Raw genomic sequence first — 23,302 nt, 5'->3', positions numbered from 1 at the left:
CAGAGGGCAGTCGTCAAAAAACGGACGGAGTTTAAAACTATTCCATTATTGTAAAACAATGAGTAAATTGATTTATGGAGCTGAACTCCAGTTTATGGTCTTTGAATTGACCCTGACTCTGCTAATAAGCAAAAAATCTGCCATAAATACAGGAGAAACTATGAAAGATATGCATACTATAGGTAAAATATAACACAGTACCAGTGCTGTGAAGGTGTTAAGGTTCGTTGGATGCAGGAAACAGGAGGTGGCAGATAAGGGGGAAACAAAAGTTTACTTAAGCAATTACTGTATATGCATTCAGGGAACCTCCGCGCAGGGAGGTGACATGGCAAATAGTCAACTATACAATAAACACAACAAGAAGGGGAAAAGTGAAGGTAATGACTTAGCGATTGGAGTTCTTGCTGGGGAGTGGTTGGATCAGTTCCCGACAGCGTCGCAGTCAGTGAACAAAGTCTCTGGCTCTGCTGTGTAGAAACGAGATGCACTGTCTACTGACCGTGCCGAAGTGTCCAGATCCATTGGTCTTGGGTCCGTTGACCTTGGGTCTGTTGGAGAGGGAATACAGTTCCTTCTGTGGGTTCCTAACGTGTGACGCGGTACACCGGGAGCACAACGCCGTACAGGCCGCAGGGGTGACAAGGCCTTGTACAGAATCACAATGTTCAGGAAATGTCGGTACGTCTGCAGCACTACCCATTAAGGGTCTTGTTCGCGGAGGGGCACTGGGTAAAGGGTATGAGAGGAGGACAATCTGTAAAGGGTTGGCGTCAGTGGCAGTAGTTGAGGAGAGGGAGTCAACCTTCGTCCTGCTCTGTAGTCGCCTTCCCGCCAAGTCCCTCTCCTTCCCGCGCTCCGCTGCTTTTAAGTCTCCCATGCCCCTTTCGATCAGGTGCTCGAGCTCTCCCCGCCCAGGCAAGTCACCTCCCTGCAACAGTGATGACGGCTCCGATTGTTCCGATTCCAGAGTGTATTTCTGACCAATGACATTGTTCCTGTTCACCCCCTTACAAAGGCTCCCGACACATATCCAAATGATTCCAAAATTCTACTTTGCTCAATTAACGAGTTTTTCGGTCTTATTTAGTTTCCCGCATTAATAAAACTTTTTGTAATTGTACCGGAAAGTATCGTCTTCTAGGATTTTCTATGCAGTTAGTTGACCACTAGTAAACCTTGGAGCACATAACGGTTCCAGTAATTCCGCTCTCCTCCTCTTCTGCCCTCGTTAGGGTGTATGTTGACTCCAAGAAGATTACAAAATATAAGCTTCAGTTCACACATGACTGTGCATAAACTATGAGGATTTGATTGGGATCCCTGGAGGTGGGCTTAACATATGAAACGTCATCATCAGCTGTGTTCATGTGCCGCGTGTCAAAGACGTCATCAATGTTTCCTTTCCAAAATGCAGTGTGAAAAGTTATCATATCCTTGCCATCAATAATTGGTTCTTGCGGTCACATTGCAGTGGAAACATATCCGGATCCAAGGGGTAACGTTTCTCCTTGCTGATATTGACAAGTCAAGGCTGACATGCCAAGGTGAGGAGACTTTTAAGCCAAATTGTATATTCAGAGAGGACAAGGACTAGAACTCTAGTGCAACCTATAGGAAGTAGCAATCCTAAAAGTCAATATTTACTCTCTAGCGAGCTTTGTCACATCACTTAGGATTTTGGCCATGGCTTTTACCCTAAGTCAAGTGACAAGGCTCCTTAGAGAGTCGATGTTGACTTCTAGGATTGCTACTTCCTGTAGTTGGCGCTAGAGTTTTTGTTCTCGTCCTTTCTGAAGAGGCAATTTGCAGTGGAAACATGAAAGGCAGAAAAGGAGGGGAAAGTCTATGGTGTCCTACAGGCTGGTGGTGACGGTGACCATTACACTGACCTCCGATCTCCAAACTTAGAGCCGATGATGTTCATTTTGACTGTGAGAAGAACAGCTCTGCAGCACAACTGCTGCTCAGTCGGGAAAGTCATCCGAAAGTGCAGTTTTATCATTTTGGGAGACAAGTGAACATAATTTAAAGACAATTAGGAATGTTAAATCACATCGCCACCAATACGTCTGCTTTCCAATACATGTCCTCTTAAATGTTGAACTAATTAGATGACAATCTACTGTAAAGAGTATATGACTATCTATGAAAATGATCAGTCATCATATCTCTACCCTCTGAATAATGATGAGCAGGAGACGTGACGCCAGACACTTCCATACATCCATAATGATCATGGGTCCCGCTGAACCAGCGTAGGTCGTGGGCACGGCAACTACAGATCGGCACGGTGTCTACAGATCAGCACAGCGTGTACAGATTGTCACAACGTGTACAGATCGGCACGGCGTCTACAGATGGGCACGGCATCTACAGATCGGCACAGCGTCTACAGATCGGCACGGCGACTACAGATCGGCACAGCGTCTACAGATCGGCACAGCGTCTACAGATCGGCACAGCGTCTGCAGATCGGCACGCCGTCTGCAGATCGGCACGGCGACTACAGATCGGCCCGGTGTCTACAGATCGGCACGGTGTCTACAGATCAGCACAACGTGTACAGATTGTCACAACGTGTACAGATCGGCACGACGTGTACAGATCGGCATGACATGTACAGATCGGCATGGCGACTACAGATCGGCACAGCGTCTACAGATCGGCGCGCCGTCTACAGATCGGCACGGCGACTACAGTTCGGCACGGCGACTACAGATCGGCACAGCGTATACAGATCGGCACAGCGTCTACAGATCGGCACGCCGTCTACGGATCGGCACGACGTGTACAGATCGGCACGGTGACTACAGATCGGCACAGTGTCTACAGATCGGCAAGTCGTCTACAGATCGGCATGACGTGTACAGATCGGCACGGCGTCTACAGATCGGCACAACATCTACAGATCGGCACGACGTGTACAGATCGGCACGGCGACTACAGATCGGCACAGTGTCTACAGATCGGCACGGCGTCTACAGATCGGCATGTCGCTTCAAATGTTTCATCCAGTATCCGGGCACCCTGATGAAGGCGCTCAGACATTCACACAAACCTCACAAGAGCATCGAAAATTGACCTAAAAGACATGAGTCAAGGAGTTTGGACCATTTCATCATCATCTCCACCATCATAGGATTAAGGCAGTGCTGATTTCCATAACATTAAGGGATAGAAATGGAAGAAAAACAATCTTCCCCTATAGAGGATATATGGACAGCTAAACCAATAATGTCTTCTCCCAAGCATGACCTCATTCATTACTGCAGAACTGAGACGAGAAGAAGAAAATACGGGGAGGAGAGGAACAACGAGACGCGATGGAAGAAGAATCCACCGCACCACAGAGGCCAAAAGTGTCTCACTATTCTTACCATTATAGCATGAGATTACAGAGAGACACACAGGAAATTATCTTAATTCTTCTTTAGATACTAACTTTTGTTTGTTAATAGTTATGTTTGTGTATACAGAGTCCTACAAAGAAAGTTGAGCTAAATGCCCCAAAACTTATATAAAACTGTTGAGATAGAAACACTCTATGTATTAATCAATATTTAAAAGTTTGATTAAGTTCATATAACAAACATATAACAAAGAAATAAGTACCATGAATAGTAAGGGGATGAATGGACACGGTGAAGACAGGACAAGGAAAAACTACATCATAAATAGCAGATATCCATAATGAAATATGATACATCAATTAGTCAAGGTATAATTAGGTCTCCCTAAAGAGGCCAGAGATAATGTCCAACAGACAATAGTCCTCATGCTCATATAATGCCTCGGTAGAAGACCAGGACTGTCGCAATACATAAAGTGCCGTGGATAGTGCTGCCAACAAGTGCTAACCCATGTGGGATGACAAGTGCTGTCTCCCGTAACCCCGATGCGCGTTTCGCATGTTGGGCTTCCTCAGGGGGCTGTATGGTCTGTGCAATATGCGAATGTCTTATATAGCCTCTCCCCAGGGATATCACCTGAGCGGAGCAAACATCTTGGCACATGGAAGGCGAATGCACAGCCACTAACGAGTTACTTTCGGCCATTACTATTACAGTAGTTATATTCTTGCACATAGGGACAGTATTATAGTAGTTATATTCTTGTACGTAGGGAGCAGTATTATAGTAGTTATATTCTTGTACATAGGAGCAGTATTATAGTAGTTATATTCTTGTACATAGGGACAGTATTATAGTAGTTATATTCTTGTACATAGGAGCAGTATTATAGTAGTTATATTCTTGTACATAGGGGGCAGTATAATAGTAGTTATATTCTTGTACATAGGGGAAGTATTATAGTAGTTATATTCCTGTACATAGGGGGCATTATTATAGTAGTTATATTCTTGTACATAGGGGCAGTATTATAGTAGTTATATTCCTGTACATAGGGGGCATTATTATAGTAGTTATATTCTTGTACATAGGGGAAGTATTATAGTAGTTATGTTCTCATACATAGGGGCAGTATTATAGTAGTTATATTCTTGTACATAGGGGCAGTATTATAGTAGTTATATTCTTGTATATAGGAGCAGTATTATAGTAGTGATATTCTTGTACATAGGGGGCAGTATTATAGTAGTAATATTCTTGCACATAGGAGCAGTATTATAGTAGTTTTATTCTTGTACATAGGGGCAGTATTATAGTAGTTATATTCTTGTACATAGGGAGCAGTATTATAGTAGTTATATTCTTGTACATAGGCAGCAATATTATAGTAGTTATATTTTTGTACATAGGGGGCAGTATTATAGTAGTTATATTCTTGTACATAGAGGCAGTATTATAGTAGTTATATTCTTGTACATAGGAGCAGTATTATAGTAGTTATATTTTTGTACATAGGAGCAGTATTATAGTAGTTATATTCTTGTACATAGGAGCAGTATTATAGTAAAAAAAAAAGAGAGAAGCCAGCGCTGCTTGTGGTCAGAACACAATACATAAAGTGCATATGCACATATTAATTTCTAACTGTATTCAAAATGAGATATTTGGCAAAAAATTGATAAATCATTTAAGCCACCTCCTACTCTGCGTTTTTTATATTTGCTGTGACAATTCCGGCCTCCTAAATGCATTAAAAGCAAGACCATATTAAATACAATCTATACCTGAAACATTCCTGGATCACTCCCATGGAGCCAGAAAGAGCAAATGCAGATAAAGGCCAAACAGGTCTGGATATAGACATCTCAGGTTTAACCTCCACACCTGCCTGACCAGCAAACATATAAATATTATATATATATATACAGTGGGGCAAAAAAGTATTTAGTCAGTCAGCAATAGTGCAAGTTCCACCACTTAAAAAGATGAGAGGCGTCTGTAATTTACATCATAGGTAGACCTCAACTATGGGAGACAAACTGAGAAAAAAAAATCCAGAAAATCACATTGTCTGTTTTTTTTTCATTTTATTTGCATATTATGGTGGAAAATAAGTATTTGGTCAGAAACAAAATTTCATCTCAATACTTTGTGATATATCCTTTGTTGGCAATGACAGAGGTCAAACGTTTTCTGTAAGTCTTCACAAGGTTGCCACACACTGTTGTTGGTATGTTGGCCCATTCCTCCATGCAGATCTCCTCTAGAGCAGTGATGTTTTTGGCTTTTCGCTTGGCAACACGGACTTTCAACTCCCTCCAAAGGTTTTCTATAGGGTTGAGATCTGGAGACTGGCTAGGCCACTCCAGGACCTTGAAATGCTTCTTACGAAGCCACTCCTTCGTTGCCCTGGTGGTGTGCTTAGGATCATTGTCATGTTGAAAGACCCAGCCACGTTTCATCTTCAATGCCCTTGCTGATGGAAGGAGGTTTGCACTCAAAATCTCACGATACATGGCCCCATTCATTCTTTCATGTACCCGGATCAGTCGTCTTGGCCCCTTTGCAGAGAAACAGCCCCAAAGCATGATGTTTCCACCACCATGCTTTACAGTAGGTATGGTGTTTGATGGATGCAACTCAGTATTCTTTTTCCTCCCAACACGACAAGTTGTGTTTCTACCAAACAGTTCCAGTTTGGTTTCATCAGACCATAGGACATTCTCCCAAAACTCCTCTGGATCATCCAAATGCTCTCTAGCAAACTTCAGACGGGCCCGGACATGTACAGGCTTAAGCAGTGGGACACGTCTGGCACTGCAGGATCTGAGTCCATGGTGGCGTAGTGTGTTACTTATGGTAGGCCTTGTTACATTGGTCCCAGCTCTCTGCAGTTCATTCACTAGGTCCCCCCGCGTGGTTCTGGGATTTTTGCTCACCGTTCTTGTGATCATTCTGACCCCACGGGGTGGGATTTTGCGTGGAGCACCAGATCGAGGGAGATTATCAGTGGTCTTGTATGTCTTCCATTTTCTAATTATTGCTCCCACAGTTGATTTCTTCACTCCAAGCTGGTTGGCTATTGCAGATTCAGTCTTCCCAGCCTGGTGCAGGGCTACAATTTTGTTTCTGGTGTCCTTTGACAGCTCTTTGGTCTTCACCATAGTGGAGTTTGGAGTCAGACTGTTTGAGGGTGTGCACAGGTGTCTTTTTATACTGATAACAAGTTTAAACAGGTGCCATTACTACAGGTAATGAGTGGAGGAAAGAGGAGACTCTTAAAGAAGAAGTTACAGGTCTGTGAGAGCCAGAAATCTTGATTGCTTGTTTCTGACCAAATACTTATTTTCCACCATAATATGCAAATAAAATGAAAAAAAAACAGACAATGTGATTTTCTGGATTTTTTTTTCTCAGTTTGTCTCCCATAGTTGAGGTCTACCTATGATGTAAATTACAGACGCCTCTCATCTTTTTAAGTGGTGGAACTTGCACTATTGCTGACTGACTAAATACCTTTTTGCCCCACTGTGTATGTATATATATATATATATATATATATATATAAAAAACGCAGAGTAGGACTGCCCCACATGAGATTGCCTTGGCGCGGCGGGGTGGCTCAAATGATTGATCAATTTTTTGCCAAATATCTCATTTTGAATATAGTTAGAAATTAATCTGTGCATATGCACTTTATGTATTGCGTTCTGACCACAAGCAGCGCTGGCTTCTCTCTTTTTTTACTCAGTATTATAGTAGTTATATTCCTGTTGCGAGGTAGCGCTGTCATTCAGTTAGGGGATCACTCGCTTGGTAGCGAATAAAACACATCCGGCACCGGGTTTTCATAAACCATAACATAGTCCATGCGGTTTATTCCTCCATCATAAACCCACAGCAACAATATACAACTGCTTAGCGTCCATTACAGAGGTTCACTCTGGTTTTACTGTACTCATACAGGTTATGCAAATGTCCATTGCGCAGGCTCTTCAGCCTCAGTGTTATCTCACCCGTCAGGGTTCCTCATGCGGCTTCACCATCCCGCACACGTTTGTTCCCTCCAGGGAACTCTCAGGCACACATCGCCATTGCTCACAGCCACCTCACATGCTGTGAGCCAGGAGACACCTCTCCTAGCGGGACCTTCCGCTCTGGACCAACCAGGTCCCTGCATTCACCACCTGTGACCTACCCTGGCCATCATATATGGTCCATAGCCACGCCCACCGGGTCACATGAATATGAACTCATCACAGGTCCTTGACCCACTCACAGTCTTTTACTATAGTGTACTAAACTCACCCCTTGGGTGGGTTTGTAGGTAACTAGGTCTGCCCATCTCCCTAGTTACCTGGAGACTTCTCCCTGACACATTGAAACAACACCTCAGCAATATCACTGCTGATCAATACACACATCAGTCTCCATCTCAAGGCCACCCACCTTGAGATACATAATGGTCATTCATGACTCTGCCATTCATCCTCTCTCCTCGGACATCCACACAGCACCCCCTAGCGGACACAGTAGTCACTACACCACATACCTCCCCCTTTGTTCAAACCTGTGGGTTGAACACACAGCATAACCCCAAGATCTCGAGACCGGGCACTCATTACACCTTGCCCACAGGTCGAGAGAACCGTCTCTATCTGTCATACGGCCTCATCTCTGCGTTAGGCCTCCCCCGCCCCCAGCAGTCAGAATATCGGCCCTGATCTTTGGCCCTCCAGTCACAGTCTGTCTGTATCATCAGACACTGTTTAGTCACCACACTCCTTTCTCTCACTGACTCGCTCTCACGGTTGGTGCGGTCATAAGTCTTGATCGAGCCTACTGTCTGGCCTGAGTCTGACCCATTCAGCGTCTCACAGGAACTAAGGTCTCTCAGCCTCGTACGGCCCGTCGAACTGCCACTTGCTGACATTCTTCGGCCACCTGCCATGTCACTACTTGGCGGAACCCTTCGGGTCCTTACATCTTGGGTTGAAGGCTGCCGCCACCTGGTATTCCGCACTTCTTTATTGATTCGCCGACGGTCCAGCCTCAACTGCTAAATTTCTTGCAGGTACCCCACTCGATACTCCAAGAGCATCAGAAAGTTTCTCAGGCTTTCCACGGAGCCAACCACCAGGACGGGAATCCTACCCTCTGCACTGGATACCTGGTCTTCATCATCAGGAGGGATCCTCACCCTCACCACACCGGAGATATTGACAAGGTCTTGCATTACCTTCCCGGATCTTCCAATGATTCTCCCAATCAGAGCTTTGGGTAACGGAACCACATCTTTCCGCAAACCCAGCCGATCCATAGCCTCCCTTGCTGACTCTAGGCGCCGAGCAGCCTTCACATTACTCCGCCTGACCAGTTGTTTGGCGTGTAGACATTGTAGTTGCATCTCTTTCAGGACAGCTACTCGGTTTGATGTATCTTCTCTGGCTGATACTATCACCAACTGTCGAGTCTCAGGTGCCCAGTGCACCTTACATGCTTTGACTGCCTCTTTGAAAGCCTCATGCACACCTTCCTCAGCACAGGCTTCTTGCATGTCTTCTGGCACATCAATCACAGACTGGAAGGTCGTGGTCTGGCTCTCTTCCTGGACTGAAGACTCTGGCTTTACAATGGACATTTCCCTCACTACAGTTGACCCGACCGGGTGACTGTCTTCTTCAGTTCTTAACTCACAAACTTCACACGATTTGATCTCTTCATGACCCTTGGCCACGATGGATACTGCCAGTTCCGTCTTGTTGTCACTCGCGCTCACCCGCGGTACGTCCTCGTCCAACTTCTTCTCCCACAGAAGACCTTTTACTACTCCTCTAAGTTCTTCCATCTCTTCCTTAAGGTCCTTGGTCACACTTTGCCAGGTGGACAGGTGACCTCTGAGCTGCAAGATTTCTTTCTCGAGCCCATCCACCTTGCGCTCGGCCAGCTGTCTCAAGATTCTTTCTCGTTTGACATGTTCTTCCACTGTCTCTTTTATTAACTGTATCTCATGATCTTGTTCTCTTTTGGCTAGCATGTGTTGCACCACTACCTCTTTAATTATATTGTCAAAGGGTACCACTGGGTCAGTCCTATGAGTTGAGTGAACCCTCCAGTTACCGTCCACCAATGTGTCTCGTCAAGTCGTCTCATCTCCCAGCCCACCATCCGTCATGTCACGAGACGTCAGGTACGTAAGTTGGGCAGATGTACCTTTTCTTCCGGTCTGTTCTACCTCTGACCTGTCCACTTTAGGAGGCGTCACTGTCTCAGTGTCTGCTGGCCCCACAGTTGAAACGTATCCATCATCCGACCCTACGTCATCAAACAAAACAAAGTCCCGTCCCCTCTCCAAGCCATAGACTAAGTCCCGTGGTATCCCGCTCCCTTGGCACTCAACGCTATGGGACGGGTCAAACATTACTCTGTCTACCCCATAGTTCACCATGACTCCATGTTTACAGCGAACCTGTACCATTTTCTCAGTCAACCAGAAAGTGAGCGAAGTTCCTGTCAGAGTCACCTGACTCTTTGAGTCCAGCTGACCAGAGACTCTTTTCCGGTGCAACATCACAGTACACACCTGCGGCCCATCGTTACTATCCGGAAAGACTATCCCACATTCTGAGCAAGTCATACACACACTGTGGTTCCCCAGACATATCCACTGAGGTACCCAGTGCTGTCAATTCTTCAAACTCGGCCCCTTTCTGGACCACCACCCCACTTTGGGACGCCGCCCTCTCCTGGGACTCCACCCTTTTTGGGTTACCACCCCAATTTAGGTCATCGCCCCCTCTGGGACTCCACCTCTTTTTTGGTTACCACTCCAATTTGGGACTCCACCCCCTTTTGGGCTACCACCCCGATTTGGGTCACCGCCCCCTTCTGGGACTCTAACCCCTTTCGGGATCTCCCCATGTCCGCTATACCGGTCTTCTCAGATCACAGTTCACACCACACAGTTTGTGTCTCTTACGATACTACATAAGTCCTTGCTGGTACCACCACAGCTCCTGCTGTCACCGATCACCGACACCACCAGCTGCTGTTCACACACACGTGCTGGTGTCTTCTTCGTAACCCCACCGAGTTACAGGAAGCCGCTTGTCCCCTTCGTAACCCCACCGAGTTACCGGAAGCCGCTTGTCCCCTTCTTGACTCCCACTGAGCCACCGCAGGCTGAGTTGAGAAGAGAAAAAAAAACACCACACAAACACGTGTCCTGACTGTGTGCTACTCAGGACGCTCCTGTCTCCACCTGAGACCGTCCAACACACAGGGCGCACCGGGTGCTATTCAGGGAGCTGACCCTCCTCCCAAGGTTTCCCAACACACCGGCCTCACCAGGTCCAGGACTCAGCGGGTGCTATTCAGGACATCAGTCTCCGCCTGAGACTGTCCAACATTCACGCCTCACCAGGTCCAAAGTCATACCACGTGCTTCAGGGATCCGATCCTTCTCCCAGAACCTCCCAACACTGACCCTCCAGGACCTTGCTCACTGACCCAGGTCAGTACAACAACGAACACCTGTCCGTTACCTGTGTCGACCACACAGGTCCTCAGGTACCTCTTATACGCAGAGGCACCCTAGCAATCAACAGTCTCTTTCTCCTGGGGAACCGGCCGCACTGGGCTCACCGATCCAGACAGTGCCTTACTCACTAGGCCGCCCCACGGTTCCAGAACCACAGCCAGGCAGTGGCTTACCCAACCGTCAGCCCTCCTGGCTCAGCGTTGCCAGCACTGCAACATGTGCCTTTGGAAACCGTTGCCCTTAGCAACCGAAACTTTGCAGTCTTCTTCCGTTGCTCCTAGCAACAAGGCTACAACATTGCCCATAGCTTTCTCCACCATTTGTGAGGTAGCGCTGTCATTCAGTTAGGGGATCACTCGCTTGGCAGCAAATAAAACACATCCGGCACCAGGTTTTCATAAAACCATAACATAGTCCATGCGGTTTATTCCTCCATCATAAACCCACAGCAGCAATATACAACAGCTTAGCGTCCATTACAGACCTTCACTCTGGTTATCCTGTACTCACATAGGTTATGCAAATGTCCATTGCGCAGGCTCTTCAGCCTCAGTGTTATCTCACCCGTCAGGGTTCCTCATGCGGCTTCACCATCCCGCACATGTTCGTTCCCTCCAGGGAACTCTCAGGCACACATCGCCATTGCTCACAGACACTTCACATGCTGTGAGCCAGGAGACACCTCTCCTAGCGGGACCTTCCACTCTGGACCAACCAGGTCCCTGCATTCACCACCTGTGACCTACCCTGGCCACCATATATGGTCCGTAGCCACGCCAACCGGGTCACATGACTGACCTCATCACAGGTCCTTGACCCACTCACAGTCTTTTACTATAGTGTACTAAACACACCCCTTGGGTGGGTTTGTAGGTAACTAGGTCTGCCCATCTCCCTAGTTACCTGGAGACTTCTCCCTGACACATTGAAACAACACCTCAGTAATATCACTGCAGATCAATACACACATCAGTCTCCATCTCAAGGCCACCCACCTTGAGATACATAATGGTCATTCATGACTCTGCCATTCATCCTCTCTCCTCGGACATCCACACAGCGCCCCCTAGCGGACATAGTGGTCACTACACCACACTGTACATAGCGGACAGTATTATAGTAGTTATATTCCTGTGTATAGGAGGCAGTATTATCGTAGTTATTTTTTTACATGAAAATGAAATGGAAAAGTCAAAACTATTTTATAGTAAGCCAGATGCACTGTATAAAAGCATCTGTCACCTTCCTTCCTTCCTTCTCTCTTCTTATAAATTACACAGCAGGGGTTATAATGAATGCAGGAAGAAAAAAACGCTGCTCCTTATGGAAAGTAATATATAAATATAGTATTTCGCAGAGAACATTTAATCAAAATACTTAATGGTAGAATTTCATACTGTGGCTGTTTAATAATATGATTAGGATGAACCTACCAGTAGAATCTATTTGGGGTTATCCTCTCGTGCATTAGATGCCATCTTCTTCCAAAGTCCATTGAGCTGTACAACTGCAAACAGACAGATAAAGATGAGAAACAATATTACTATCATTATTGACAAACCATAGACATACAATAAATAAAATGACCACAGAGTACACGTAAATCTGCTCCTATACTGTATTCATAACTACCGTATTATTTCCATACGGTGTACATAAACTACATTGCCACACAGTACGCGTAACCAATGTCAGCTCAGGATACATAACATTAGTATGTTCGGCATATATTACATCATCTCCATCAGTCCCACCAATAATAAGTCCATCATTGCCAGCAGATATCAGAATCTATCACTGAATGTGAATGTGTATTTGCCATAAACTGCAAGTATATACCACAGCACAGCACAATATATAGCCACATTATTATTATTATTATTATTATTATTATTATTATTATTGCGCCATTTATTCCATGGCACTTAAAGTGAGGAGGGGTATACATAATACATACAAGTACAGTAATCTTAAACAATACAAGTCACGACTGGTACAGGAGAGAGAGGATCCTGCCCGCGAGGGATCACAGTTTACAGGGGATGGGTGATAATACAGTAGGCGAGGGTAGAGCTGGCCGTGCAGCGGTTTGGTGGATCGGTGGTTACTGCAGGTTGTAGGCTTGTCGGAAGAAGTCGGTCTTCAGGTTCTTTTTGAAGGTTTCCATGGTAGGCGAGAGTCTGATATGTTGTGGTAGAGAGTTCAAGAGTAGAGGGGATGCGCGGGAGAAATCTTGTATGCGATTGTGGGAAGAAGAGATAAGAGGAGAGTACAGAAGGAGATCTTGTGAGGATCAGAGGTTGCGTGTAGTACTGGGAGACGAGGTCACAGATGTATGGAGGACACAGGTTGTGGATGGCTTTGTATGTCATGGTTAGGGTTTTGAACTGCAGTCTTTGGGTAATTGGGAGCCAGTGCAGGGATTGACAGAGGGGAGAGGCCGGGGAATAGCAGGGGACAGGTGGATTAGTCGGGCAGCAGAGTTTAGAACAGATTGGAGGGGTGCGAGAGTGTTAGGTAGGAGGACACAGAGCAGGAGGTTGCAGTAATCAAGGTGGGAGATGATGAGGGCATGGACTAAGGTTTTTGCAGATTCTTGGTTGAGGAATGTACGGATCCGTGAAATGCTTTTAAGTTGAAGTCGGCAGGAAGTGAAAATGGCTTGGATATGTGGTTTGAAAGAGAGATCAGTGTCAAGGATTACCCCGAGGCAGCGAGCCTGTGGGACTGGGGAGAATGGGCAGCCGTTTACTTGAATGGATAGGTTCGTTAAGGGGGTCGAGTGAGATGGGGGAAAGATGATGAATTCTGTTTTGTCCATATTAAGTTTTAGAAATCTAGTAGAGAAGAAGGATGAAATAGTGGACAGACATTGAGGGATTCTGGTTAGTAGGGAGGTGATATCTGGTCCAAAGATGTAGATCTGTGTGTCATCAGCATAGAGATGATACTGAAAGCCATGAGATTCTATGAGCTGTCCGAGGCCGAAGGTGTAAACGGAGAAGAGCAGGGGCCCTAGGACTGAACCTTGCGGGACTCCGACGGATAGGGGGCGCGGTGAGGAGGTGGTGTGCGAATGGGAGACGCTGAATGTCCGGTCTGCTAGGTATGACGCAATCCAAGATAGGGCCAAGTCTGTGATACCAAGAGATGAGAGGGTCTTTAGTAATAGGGAATGGTCCACTTTGTCAAAGGCAGAGGACAGGTCCAGGAGGAGGAGGACAGAGTAGTGTCGCTTGGCCTTGGCGGCTAGTAGGTCATTGGTGACCTTACTTAGGGCAGTTTCAGTGGAGTGGTGTGGCCGGAAGCCGGATTGTAAGAGGATGAAGAGGGAGCAGGAAGAGAGGTGGGTGGACAGTTCAAGATGGACGTGTTGTTCCAGTAGTTTTGAGGCATAGGTGAGAAGTGATATAGGGTGATAGCTAGATACAGATGATGGGTCAAAAGGGATTAAGAGAGGGCTTTTTGAGGATAGGTGTGATTGAGACATGTTTAAAGCTTGAGGGGAAAACGCCAATTGTTAGTGATATAGGTTGAAGAGATAGGGTTGGAATGAAGACTGTTGTGATGTTTGGGATGAAGTGGTATGTGATCGGATCAAGTGCACAGGTAATCTTGAGAGTAGAGTGGAGAGTGGATCTTCTGTAATGGTGGAGAAGTTGGTTTTGGAGGAGGAGGGCTGGGCAGTTAGTGGGAAGGGCTCTGGGGGTTGTCAACCAAAACTGTCTCGGATGTTATCAATCTTCTGCTTGAAAAATGAGGCAAAGTCTTCAGCTTAGATGAGTAGAGATGGAGGAGGTGCTCGGGGGCGGAGGAGAGAATTGAAGGTGTTGAATAACTATTTAGGGTTGTGTGACAGGGAGGATATGAGAGATGAGAAGTATGCTTGTTTTGCTGCAGCGAGTGTGGCCTTGAAAGTATTGAGGGACAGTATGAATGCGATGAAGTACTTGTTGGAGTGGGATCTTTTCCAGCTCCGCTCAGCAGCCCTGGAAGCCAGCCTCAGTTCTTTAGTCAGGCTGGTGTTCCAGGGCTGTCTTTTGATTTTGCGAGCTTTGGTATGTGTGAGAGGGGTGACCGATTCCAGAGCTGCAGATATTGTGTTATATAGAGCAGCAGCGGCATCCACATTGTGCAGGGAACTTATGTCTGCAAGACGGAGGCGGGATTCAGACAGTGAGTCTAGATCGAGGTGTTTAAGATTTCTGCGAGGGTGTACAAGTTTGTGGGGTGGGGATTGTGGAACTGGAGAGAAGAGGGAAGAGAATGTAAGTAGGTTGTGGTCAGAAAGAGGAAGAGGAGAGTTAGAGAGGTTAGATAGGAAGCAGAGGCGGGTGAAGATGAGGTCCAGTGTGTGGCCATCTTTGTGAGTGGCCGCAGAAGACCATTGATTGAGGCCGAAGGAGGAAGTGAGAGATATAAGTTTAGTGGCAGCTGAGAGGGAAATGTCAATGGGGATGTTGAAGTCACCCAAGATGATAGTGGGGATATCAGTGGAGAGGAAATGAAGTAGCCAGGTGGTGAAGTGGTCAAATAAGGTGATGGCTGGCCCTGGGGGGCGGTAAATGACAGCTAGTTGGAGGTTGGTGGAGGAGTAAATGCACACAGAGTGCACCTGAAAGGAAGGGAGGGTAACGGAGGGTGGTAGTGGAATTCGACTGAAGCCACATGAGATGTACATAACATTTCGTGGTAATGTGTCTGGCTCTGTGACTTCGACCATTGTGCTTAATGTCATTGGGCACTGTAGCCATTGTGTGGATACTACCAGACAGGCCTAAATGCATCTGCACTTGTTTAATGCACATGCATTTAGGCCTGTCTGGTTTTTTCCTGATTTTTTTGAGGATTTTTTCCTCTTTCTGAGGTTTTCATGTTAGCGTGGGACTGGCAAGTGTAAGGAACCTTGACGTGGTTTGCCAGCTTACGTATTATGGCCATAATATCAACCAATACCTTGCATATAGTGATATGTTTTTGTGCACTTTATATTTTGTCAGGGTGCAGTTGGGCCCAAATGGTTCTGTAAACTGTGGCCTCTGTTCACACGGGATGCATTTTAGTTAGCACTGGGCAGCCCCCCTATATGGTGTTACTAAGAGGCTGTGAACCAGAAGCTCTGCATTCCCTGTGTGAACACTGCCACATATGGAATATTTTTTTTTGCACTGGTGTGCCACACGGCCAATCCCTGATGGTAGGCTGGCTGTCTCATTTGGTATTATTGCACCTGTGCAGTTGCCATTTTACTTAGGTACGCTGCACCCTGTTTAGTGCAGATGCATTTAGGTCTGTCTGTTTTATTCCTGATTTTTTTGGAGGATTTTTTCCTCTTTCTGAGGATTTCATTGTGTGGATACTGTATACGCTAAATATATATATATATATATATATATATATATATCTATATAATATATAGCACTGTATAGGGGTATTTTTATGTGTGCACTATGTGGCACTATATTGGCTATGTTTGCTAAGCAAACTGTAGGCAAAGAAAATCTATCAATATGTGAGCTATGTGTCTCCGCAGTGTATACGACTAACAAAACACTGCACTACAGGAGCACTGTATGGCGGCACTATTTATCATATCTTCATTATTTTTTTTCCAAAACAGTTTCTATTACTTTTGCTTATTAATGTGGCTTTTCCATAAAGGATCAGGATAGGTGTTAAATGATTAAGTCCCGGGGTTTGACTATGGGGACCCGCACTGATCACGTGAATAGGGGTCCCTTGTGTGCATGGCGCTGTAGTGAGCATGTGCAATCGCTGCTCCATTCACTGACCATCGGAGTGGTGATTACACTTGCTCATTATCACTGCATTCATATAGGGGAATTGATGTCCCCCATTGTCAGCAGTTGGACCCCCAGAGATAATTCATTTTTCCTCTTTGTGGATACGTAACAAACAGTATATGTTATTTTTGGGACAGCCACTTTAAAGGTTATTAAGCCGAAATAATTTATTCTAGAGCAGAAGATTCTATGAAAATGTCCCTATATCAGCACTAAAATTAAAGTCGAGCAAGCAGCTCGGGAACTACAAGTCACAGCCTGTCTCCCCATCAGTATGGTATCCACAGTTTATGATATCCAGTTTGCTTACGTGTGCTGTAAATACCTCCCCCATGGAGGAACCTGGCGCTGCACCCCGCAGAGGGTTAAGTCGGTCTCTCTTCTTGGGGTGTGAGAATTTGCAATTTCAATCAATTTCCAGCTGACTAATTTTCTGTGTGACTGATTCTTGGCTCCGGAGTGATGTTCAAGATAAAGTGCTCTGGAGTTTGCCCACTGTGCAAGTCTGATCATCCATCTATTTATCTCGGAGATGTCTAACATGTGAGCGGGCACAATACAGCTGGAGTGATAATGAAATAGCACAGAAAGCAAAAAAATAGGCCGCGCGCAATGCTGCATGGACAGGAATCAGCCGTGTTCACCCGTCATTCATTCTCTTTAAATACGCCAATTCATTGTCATGGGTGGAAATTGTAGGGAGGAAGACCATGACACGGTCTGTGGGGTCCAGAAGGAAACTTGGTGTACTACTCCCATAAAAGTTACCTAAATAATACCGCCATATAATGACCAATACCAGTGCTTTCTGTGATGTGCTGCCTAGGACAGACTTACACATCCGACTATGTAACAAATATCGTGTGGACGCAGACGGCGCGTTTTGGACCAAATCTGAAACGTTTCATTCTCGAAATACATAATCTATATCAATAATAGACAAGTTTGTTCGGTCCTTGGTTGGATGCGTTCATCCATGACTTGGGGTCCTACTCCGGTATCGCTCAGCAGAGAGAGAGGAGTGAACAGTCCCAAGAACCTGTATTACACGATAACAAAAAGGTCCATAAAAGAATCCACCACAAAGAGGATAAAATGGTCCAGGAACACTCATACAGTCCAGTAACGGGATACATGACCCTGGAGATGAGTCACAATCCTCCGCTTAGAGACGATCTGGCAGTGCGGCTCCAGATACTTCTCCTCCCGCGGTATTTCCAGGGTAATCAGGGTTTCTCCAAGTCTCTCTCGGGTGTTGGCCTTAGCACCAGCGTCCCACAAAGGATCTGTCTTACTGGTCTACATGTCCTCCTCAGGCCTCCTCCTTATATCCAGGGGTAGGCAGACAGGTTGGATGGTTTTCAGGCCCTAGACCTTGTTGGACCAGTGCCTCAGAGATCACGGCACTACAGGGGGAACGGTGCCTCAGAGATCACGGCACTACAGGGGGAACGGTGCCTCAGAGACCACGGCACTACAGGGGGAACGGTGCCTCACAGACCACGGCACTAGAGGGGGTGATTTGTGGCATTTGGAGAACTGAGCGGTCATGAATGGACTGTCAGAAAAGGCTTCAGGGGTCATCAAGAGGCACGGACACATTCCGGCTACAGATGGTAACTGAGCTAATGCAATTATTGGACCTTTTGTAAGATAATGAAGACTCTAGACCAGACGGGGAATACACAGAATGACACAGAGCAACAAGACAACACTCCTAAAATCAGTAAAAATATGAGCATAGACATGATGCCCCACACACCATATCACACCGTCACAATCCATTCTAGGCAGCAAAATGTGGATCAATCTCTTTTCCTGATTCTCAAGATTGTGACGCAATACTTGATCTGCAGCATTCATTGCCAGGTGATTGGGGGGTTGCAGAAGCCTCTTCAGATCGAGTCATCTCATCTCGCTTATATTAGTGTTGTGCCTTCATTTGCTCAACCCAGGACACCTGGACACCTACATGACAAATTTTTTCAGCTTTGATTTTGTCATTTTTTTTACCCTAAGGGTTTTTTTTTGACAGTCAATACTCCATTCTGCTCAGCTGTGCATTATCGCCACTGTGTCTTCTGACATACCCACCCTCTGCTGCATTGCTGGGCTCTGCTACATTTTCCCTTTGTGCATCCAGGTCTACTACATTGCAGGGTCCGGCAGTAATTTTGCTACTGTGTGCCTCTTGAAATATCAGCCTCTGCTTTTTTTTTTCCCTGGGTTTTGCTACAACACTACAGTGAGTCTTCTCACCTGCTCAGTTCTACAACATCACTGGACACTGCTACATTGCTTCAATTAGCCGTATGGTCTACTTGACTCTGCGCCCACTTCTCAAGTGGCCATCCAGTCTCTACACACTCTGTAGTTCTCTGCTGAATCCATATGATCAGTCTCTTGGACTAAGGATTGAAAGATGTTATAAACCTTCTTCATCACTATCTGAAATGCGGGGGAGAGGTTGCTGATATGTTACTACTTTATCCATTGTATTTGCTTAGTCCCCCTATACCTGAACTATCACAGTCCCTCACGCTTAGTGATGACGTCATCATGAGTCGATCACAACGATCTCACAAGAGATCGAGGTAATCTTTATCTTTTTATAACTCCAATGACTTCTACAACATAGTGGCCGACAATGCAGATGCTACAGGACCCAGAACATTAATTTTTTTTCAATCAAAGGATATTGGCGAGAAGATTTGATTCAGACAAGCCCAAGTCCACTTGTTTCGGTTTCGCATGTGGTTGAGTTAAACAGAACAATCCTGACGATTTGAGCATAACACAGCTCAATATTAGGTGGGATTTGTGTACATCCCCCCTGAAGAAGCAACAACACAAATATGCGAAACGTGCGTTGGGGTTACGTTTCATGTCTGGCCACTAGACTTGGTGTACTTTATGATGGGTAAGAAGGACTTCTCAACCATATCATTTGTGTCTTTATCATTATTATTCTGATTTATACATGGCCTTTTAATTCATTACCAACATGGACCCGTTGGATCTTTCGTTACTCAGAATTTGAGGGTATGACTCATGTATGTGAAACATAAGCGGACTAAAGTAAAAACAATATAGAATTAATTCCTTAAAACTTTTCCCAACTCCTGATAATTTTTCCAAAGTCAAAAAGAGCATTAAAAAAGTTTCAATTTCCGCGGGATTGAGACGAAAAAAAATAAAGGAGAAAGTCCGGGCTGCACTTATCTAGTGGTGGATTCTCTCCCGCATCTGAGACTCAGTGGTGAAGATTAGTATAAATCACAGCGGTCCTGATGAAGAACTGCGGCTCGGTTACATCGCCGATGTGTAGAAACAAGTCAATGGAGATGATAACGCAGAACAGCAGATTCCAGCCGCCGAGCAGCTGTGTACAGAATAACGATGGCTGATTTTATCGCCCGCTCTCCCGTATCTCCCTTGTAGAGTACAGCGCTAAGGCTTGCCGCACAGAATTATAAATAAGGCACCAAAAGAAAACCCTCTCATTCACAGATTTAAAGGGATTGCACAGGGTTCGAAAAAACCTGGCTGAAAAAAAAAACAACGCCACACCTGTTTACTGATTGTCCTTGGTATTGCAGTATAGCACCACTGCACTTCACAGACAACCTCTAGATTTCAGTGAGAATGGTGTAATTCTTTATCTCTCCTGTGGTGGCGCTGCAGGGAAACTGAACACCTGCTGCTGAGTTTTCCCACAGATCACATCTGATTGCCGGAGGTCTAATAGCAGAAACACTGTGATCCGACAATTTACCTTTACTGATTCACTAGCAAAGTGTTAGGGCAAAAAAAACAAACATTTGTCCTATTGTCTTCAGCTCTACCTATAGATCTGTCATCTCTGAGCCAAACCTTCAGCTATAAGAATAAGATCTGTACAAGTTTTCATTGTAACTAAAGTGTTTAAATTATTCTTAAAGGATCTCATACTGGTCAGTTCTCAAATAATAAAAAAAGAGCGATACTATGTGTTAATGTGGGGGTGATGTCAGGAGGCAATGTGTATAATTGGTGTCATGAGCAGAGAGATGGTGCTGAAAACCAGATCTACTGATGGTTTGTCCAAAAGGGGCGATATATAAGGAGAAGACGAGTGGGCCTAAGACTGAACCCTGAGGAACCCCGATAGTAAGGGGATGAGGAGAAGAAGGGGAGCCAGCAAAAGATACAGTGAAGGAGCGATCAGAGGAGAAGAACCAAGTGAGAACGGTATCTTTGTGCCCGATAGAGTGGAGCATAAACTGTGTTCCAAATTATTAAGCAGATGATATTTTTCTCTGATTTTCCTAAATAGTCGGTACAAATGACAGTCAGTCTAATAAAGGTCATCACCAGTTAGCGTATACATCAAATTTTATTAAAGAAACCTCCCAATGATAACAGTATAATCTCCAAAATGAATAAAAACTCAAATTGCACTGTTCCAAATTATTAGGCACATTAGAATTTCTAAACATTTGATCTGTTTTAAAGAACTGAAAATGCTCATTTGTGGAATTTGCAGCATTAGGAGGTCACATTCACTGAACAAAAAAGGTATTTAACTCCAAAACATCCTAACAGGCCAAGTTACATGTTAACATAGGAACCCTTCTGTGATGTCACCTTCACAATTCTTGCATCCATTGAAATTGTGAGTTTTTGGAGAGTTTCTGCTTGTATTTCTTTGCATGAAGTCGGAATAGCCTTCATAGAGCTGCTGTTTTGATGTGAGCTGCCTCCCACCCTCATAGATCTTTTGCGTGATGATACTCCAAAGGTTCTCCATAGGGTTGAGGTCAGGGGAAGATGGTGGCCACACCATGAGTTTATTTCCTTTTGTGCCTATAGCAGTCAATGACTCAGAGGTCTTCTTTGCCGCATGAGAAGGGGCATTGTCATGCATGAAGATGATTTTGCTCCTGAAGGCACGTTTCAGCTTTTAACACCATGGAAGACAGCTGTCAGACAGAAACTCTATATACTTTGCAGAGGTCATTTTCACACCTTCAGGAACCTTAAAGAGCCCTACCAGCTGTTTCCCCATGATTCCAGCCCAAAACATGACTCCTCCACCTCCTTGCTGACGTCGCAGCCTTGTTGGGACATAGTGGCCATCCACCAACCATCCACTACTCCATCCATCTGGACCATCCAGGGTTGCTCAACACTCATCAGTCAACAAGACTGTTTGAAAATTATTCTTCATGTATGTCTGGGCCCACTGCTACCATTTCTGCTTGTGAACACTGTTTAGGGGTGGCCGAATAGTAGGTTTATGCACCACAGCAAGCCTTTGAAGGATCCTACACCATGAGGTTCGAGGGACTCCAGAGGCACCAGCAGCTTTAAATATCTGTTTGCTGGTTTGTAATGGCTTTTTAGCAGCTGCTTTCTTAATCCGATGAACTTGCCTTGCAGAAACCTTCCTCATTCTGCCTTTATCAGCACAAACATGTCTGTGTTCAGAATCAACCACAAATCTCTTAACAGTACGATGGTCACGTTTAAGTTTTTGGGAAATATCTAATGTTTTCATCTCTTGACCAAGGCATTGCACTATTTGATGCTTTTCAGCAGCAGAGAGATCCTTTTTCTTTCCTAAATTCCTTGAAACCTGTGCCCTGCTTAATAATGTGGAACATCATTCTTAAGTAGTTTTCCTTTAATTGAGCTCATCTTGTAAACTAATTATCACAGGAATTTGAGATTGATTTCAGTGATCCAAAGAGCCCTGATACACAATACCATCTATGAGTTTATTTGAAAAACAAAAAATTACATCTTTAGGACACTTAAATCCAATTTGCATAATAATTTGGAACACAGTGTAGTGAGGAGGAGCTGATGATCTACGCAGATCCCGGGGGTAGTGGCCATTAGATTTAGCTGTTAGTAGATCATTAGAGACTTTTGTAAAAGCAGTTTCAGTAGAGTGTAAAGAGCAGAAACCGGATTGTAGACAGCCAAGAAGAGAGTTATCTGAGAAATAGCGGATTAGATGGGAGTGGACCGAGCGTTCCAGGAGTTTAGAGATGAAGGGAAGATAAGAGACAGGTCTATAGTTAGCGGCACAGTTTTGGTCAAAGAATGTTTTTTAAGCAATGGGTGTATGCTGGCGCGTTTGAAGGAGGAGTGAAGGATACCCGATGAGAGAGATTAAATATTTTAGTTAGATGAGTAGTGACATCCGGGGAAAGGGACTGAAGGAGAAGTGAGGGAATAGGGTCAATGGTGCAGGTAGTAGAGTGATAAGATGTGAAGAGCCTGGTATCTTCTTCTTCTGTGACAATGTAGGTGTCACGGCTCGCAGGCCAGTAACTAAAACAACAGGACGCGGAACGTGATACTGTCCTGTGTGACATGGCTTGCAGGCCGGTAACTAAAACAACAAGACAAGGGGTAGGGAAACAGTTAATACACACTAAGGAAACAACACAAACGGGGAAACACAACTTAGCTTTACTCTGTTGCACTTGCTCCTGGCAACAGAGTCCACCACCAGCATGCAGCTCTCCTGAATCGCTGCCACCAAGCTCTGTCAGAACTAAGGAAATCCCCTATGACTGCTTTCACACCAGGCTCTGTCAGAGCTGCTCTCCTGC

At 45.2% G+C, this 23,302-nt stretch overlaps 1 protein-coding gene across 2 annotated transcripts in view; it reads right to left on the bottom strand.

The window, feature by feature from the left end:
• The window catches only part of SORCS3 (sortilin related VPS10 domain containing receptor 3), an 812,800-nt gene that overhangs the window by 276,985 nt on the left and 512,513 nt on the right, over positions 1-23,302 (bottom strand). For both annotated transcript variants that reach the window (XM_073553075.1, XM_073553076.1), the window contains exon 5: positions 12,327-12,400. In XM_073553075.1, the coding sequence (XP_073409176.1) occupies positions 12,327-12,400 (74 nt within the window). The remainder of the gene's footprint in view (positions 1-12,326; positions 12,401-23,302) is intronic.

This window comes from Dendrobates tinctorius, unplaced genomic scaffold (genome assembly GCF_039654945.1).
Source record: "Dendrobates tinctorius isolate UK_male_01 unplaced genomic scaffold, ASM3965494v1 ptg000196l, whole genome shotgun sequence".
NCBI lineage: Eukaryota > Metazoa > Chordata > Amphibia > Anura > Dendrobatidae > Dendrobates > Dendrobates tinctorius.
This window is presented reverse-complemented; position numbering and strand designations above follow the sequence as displayed.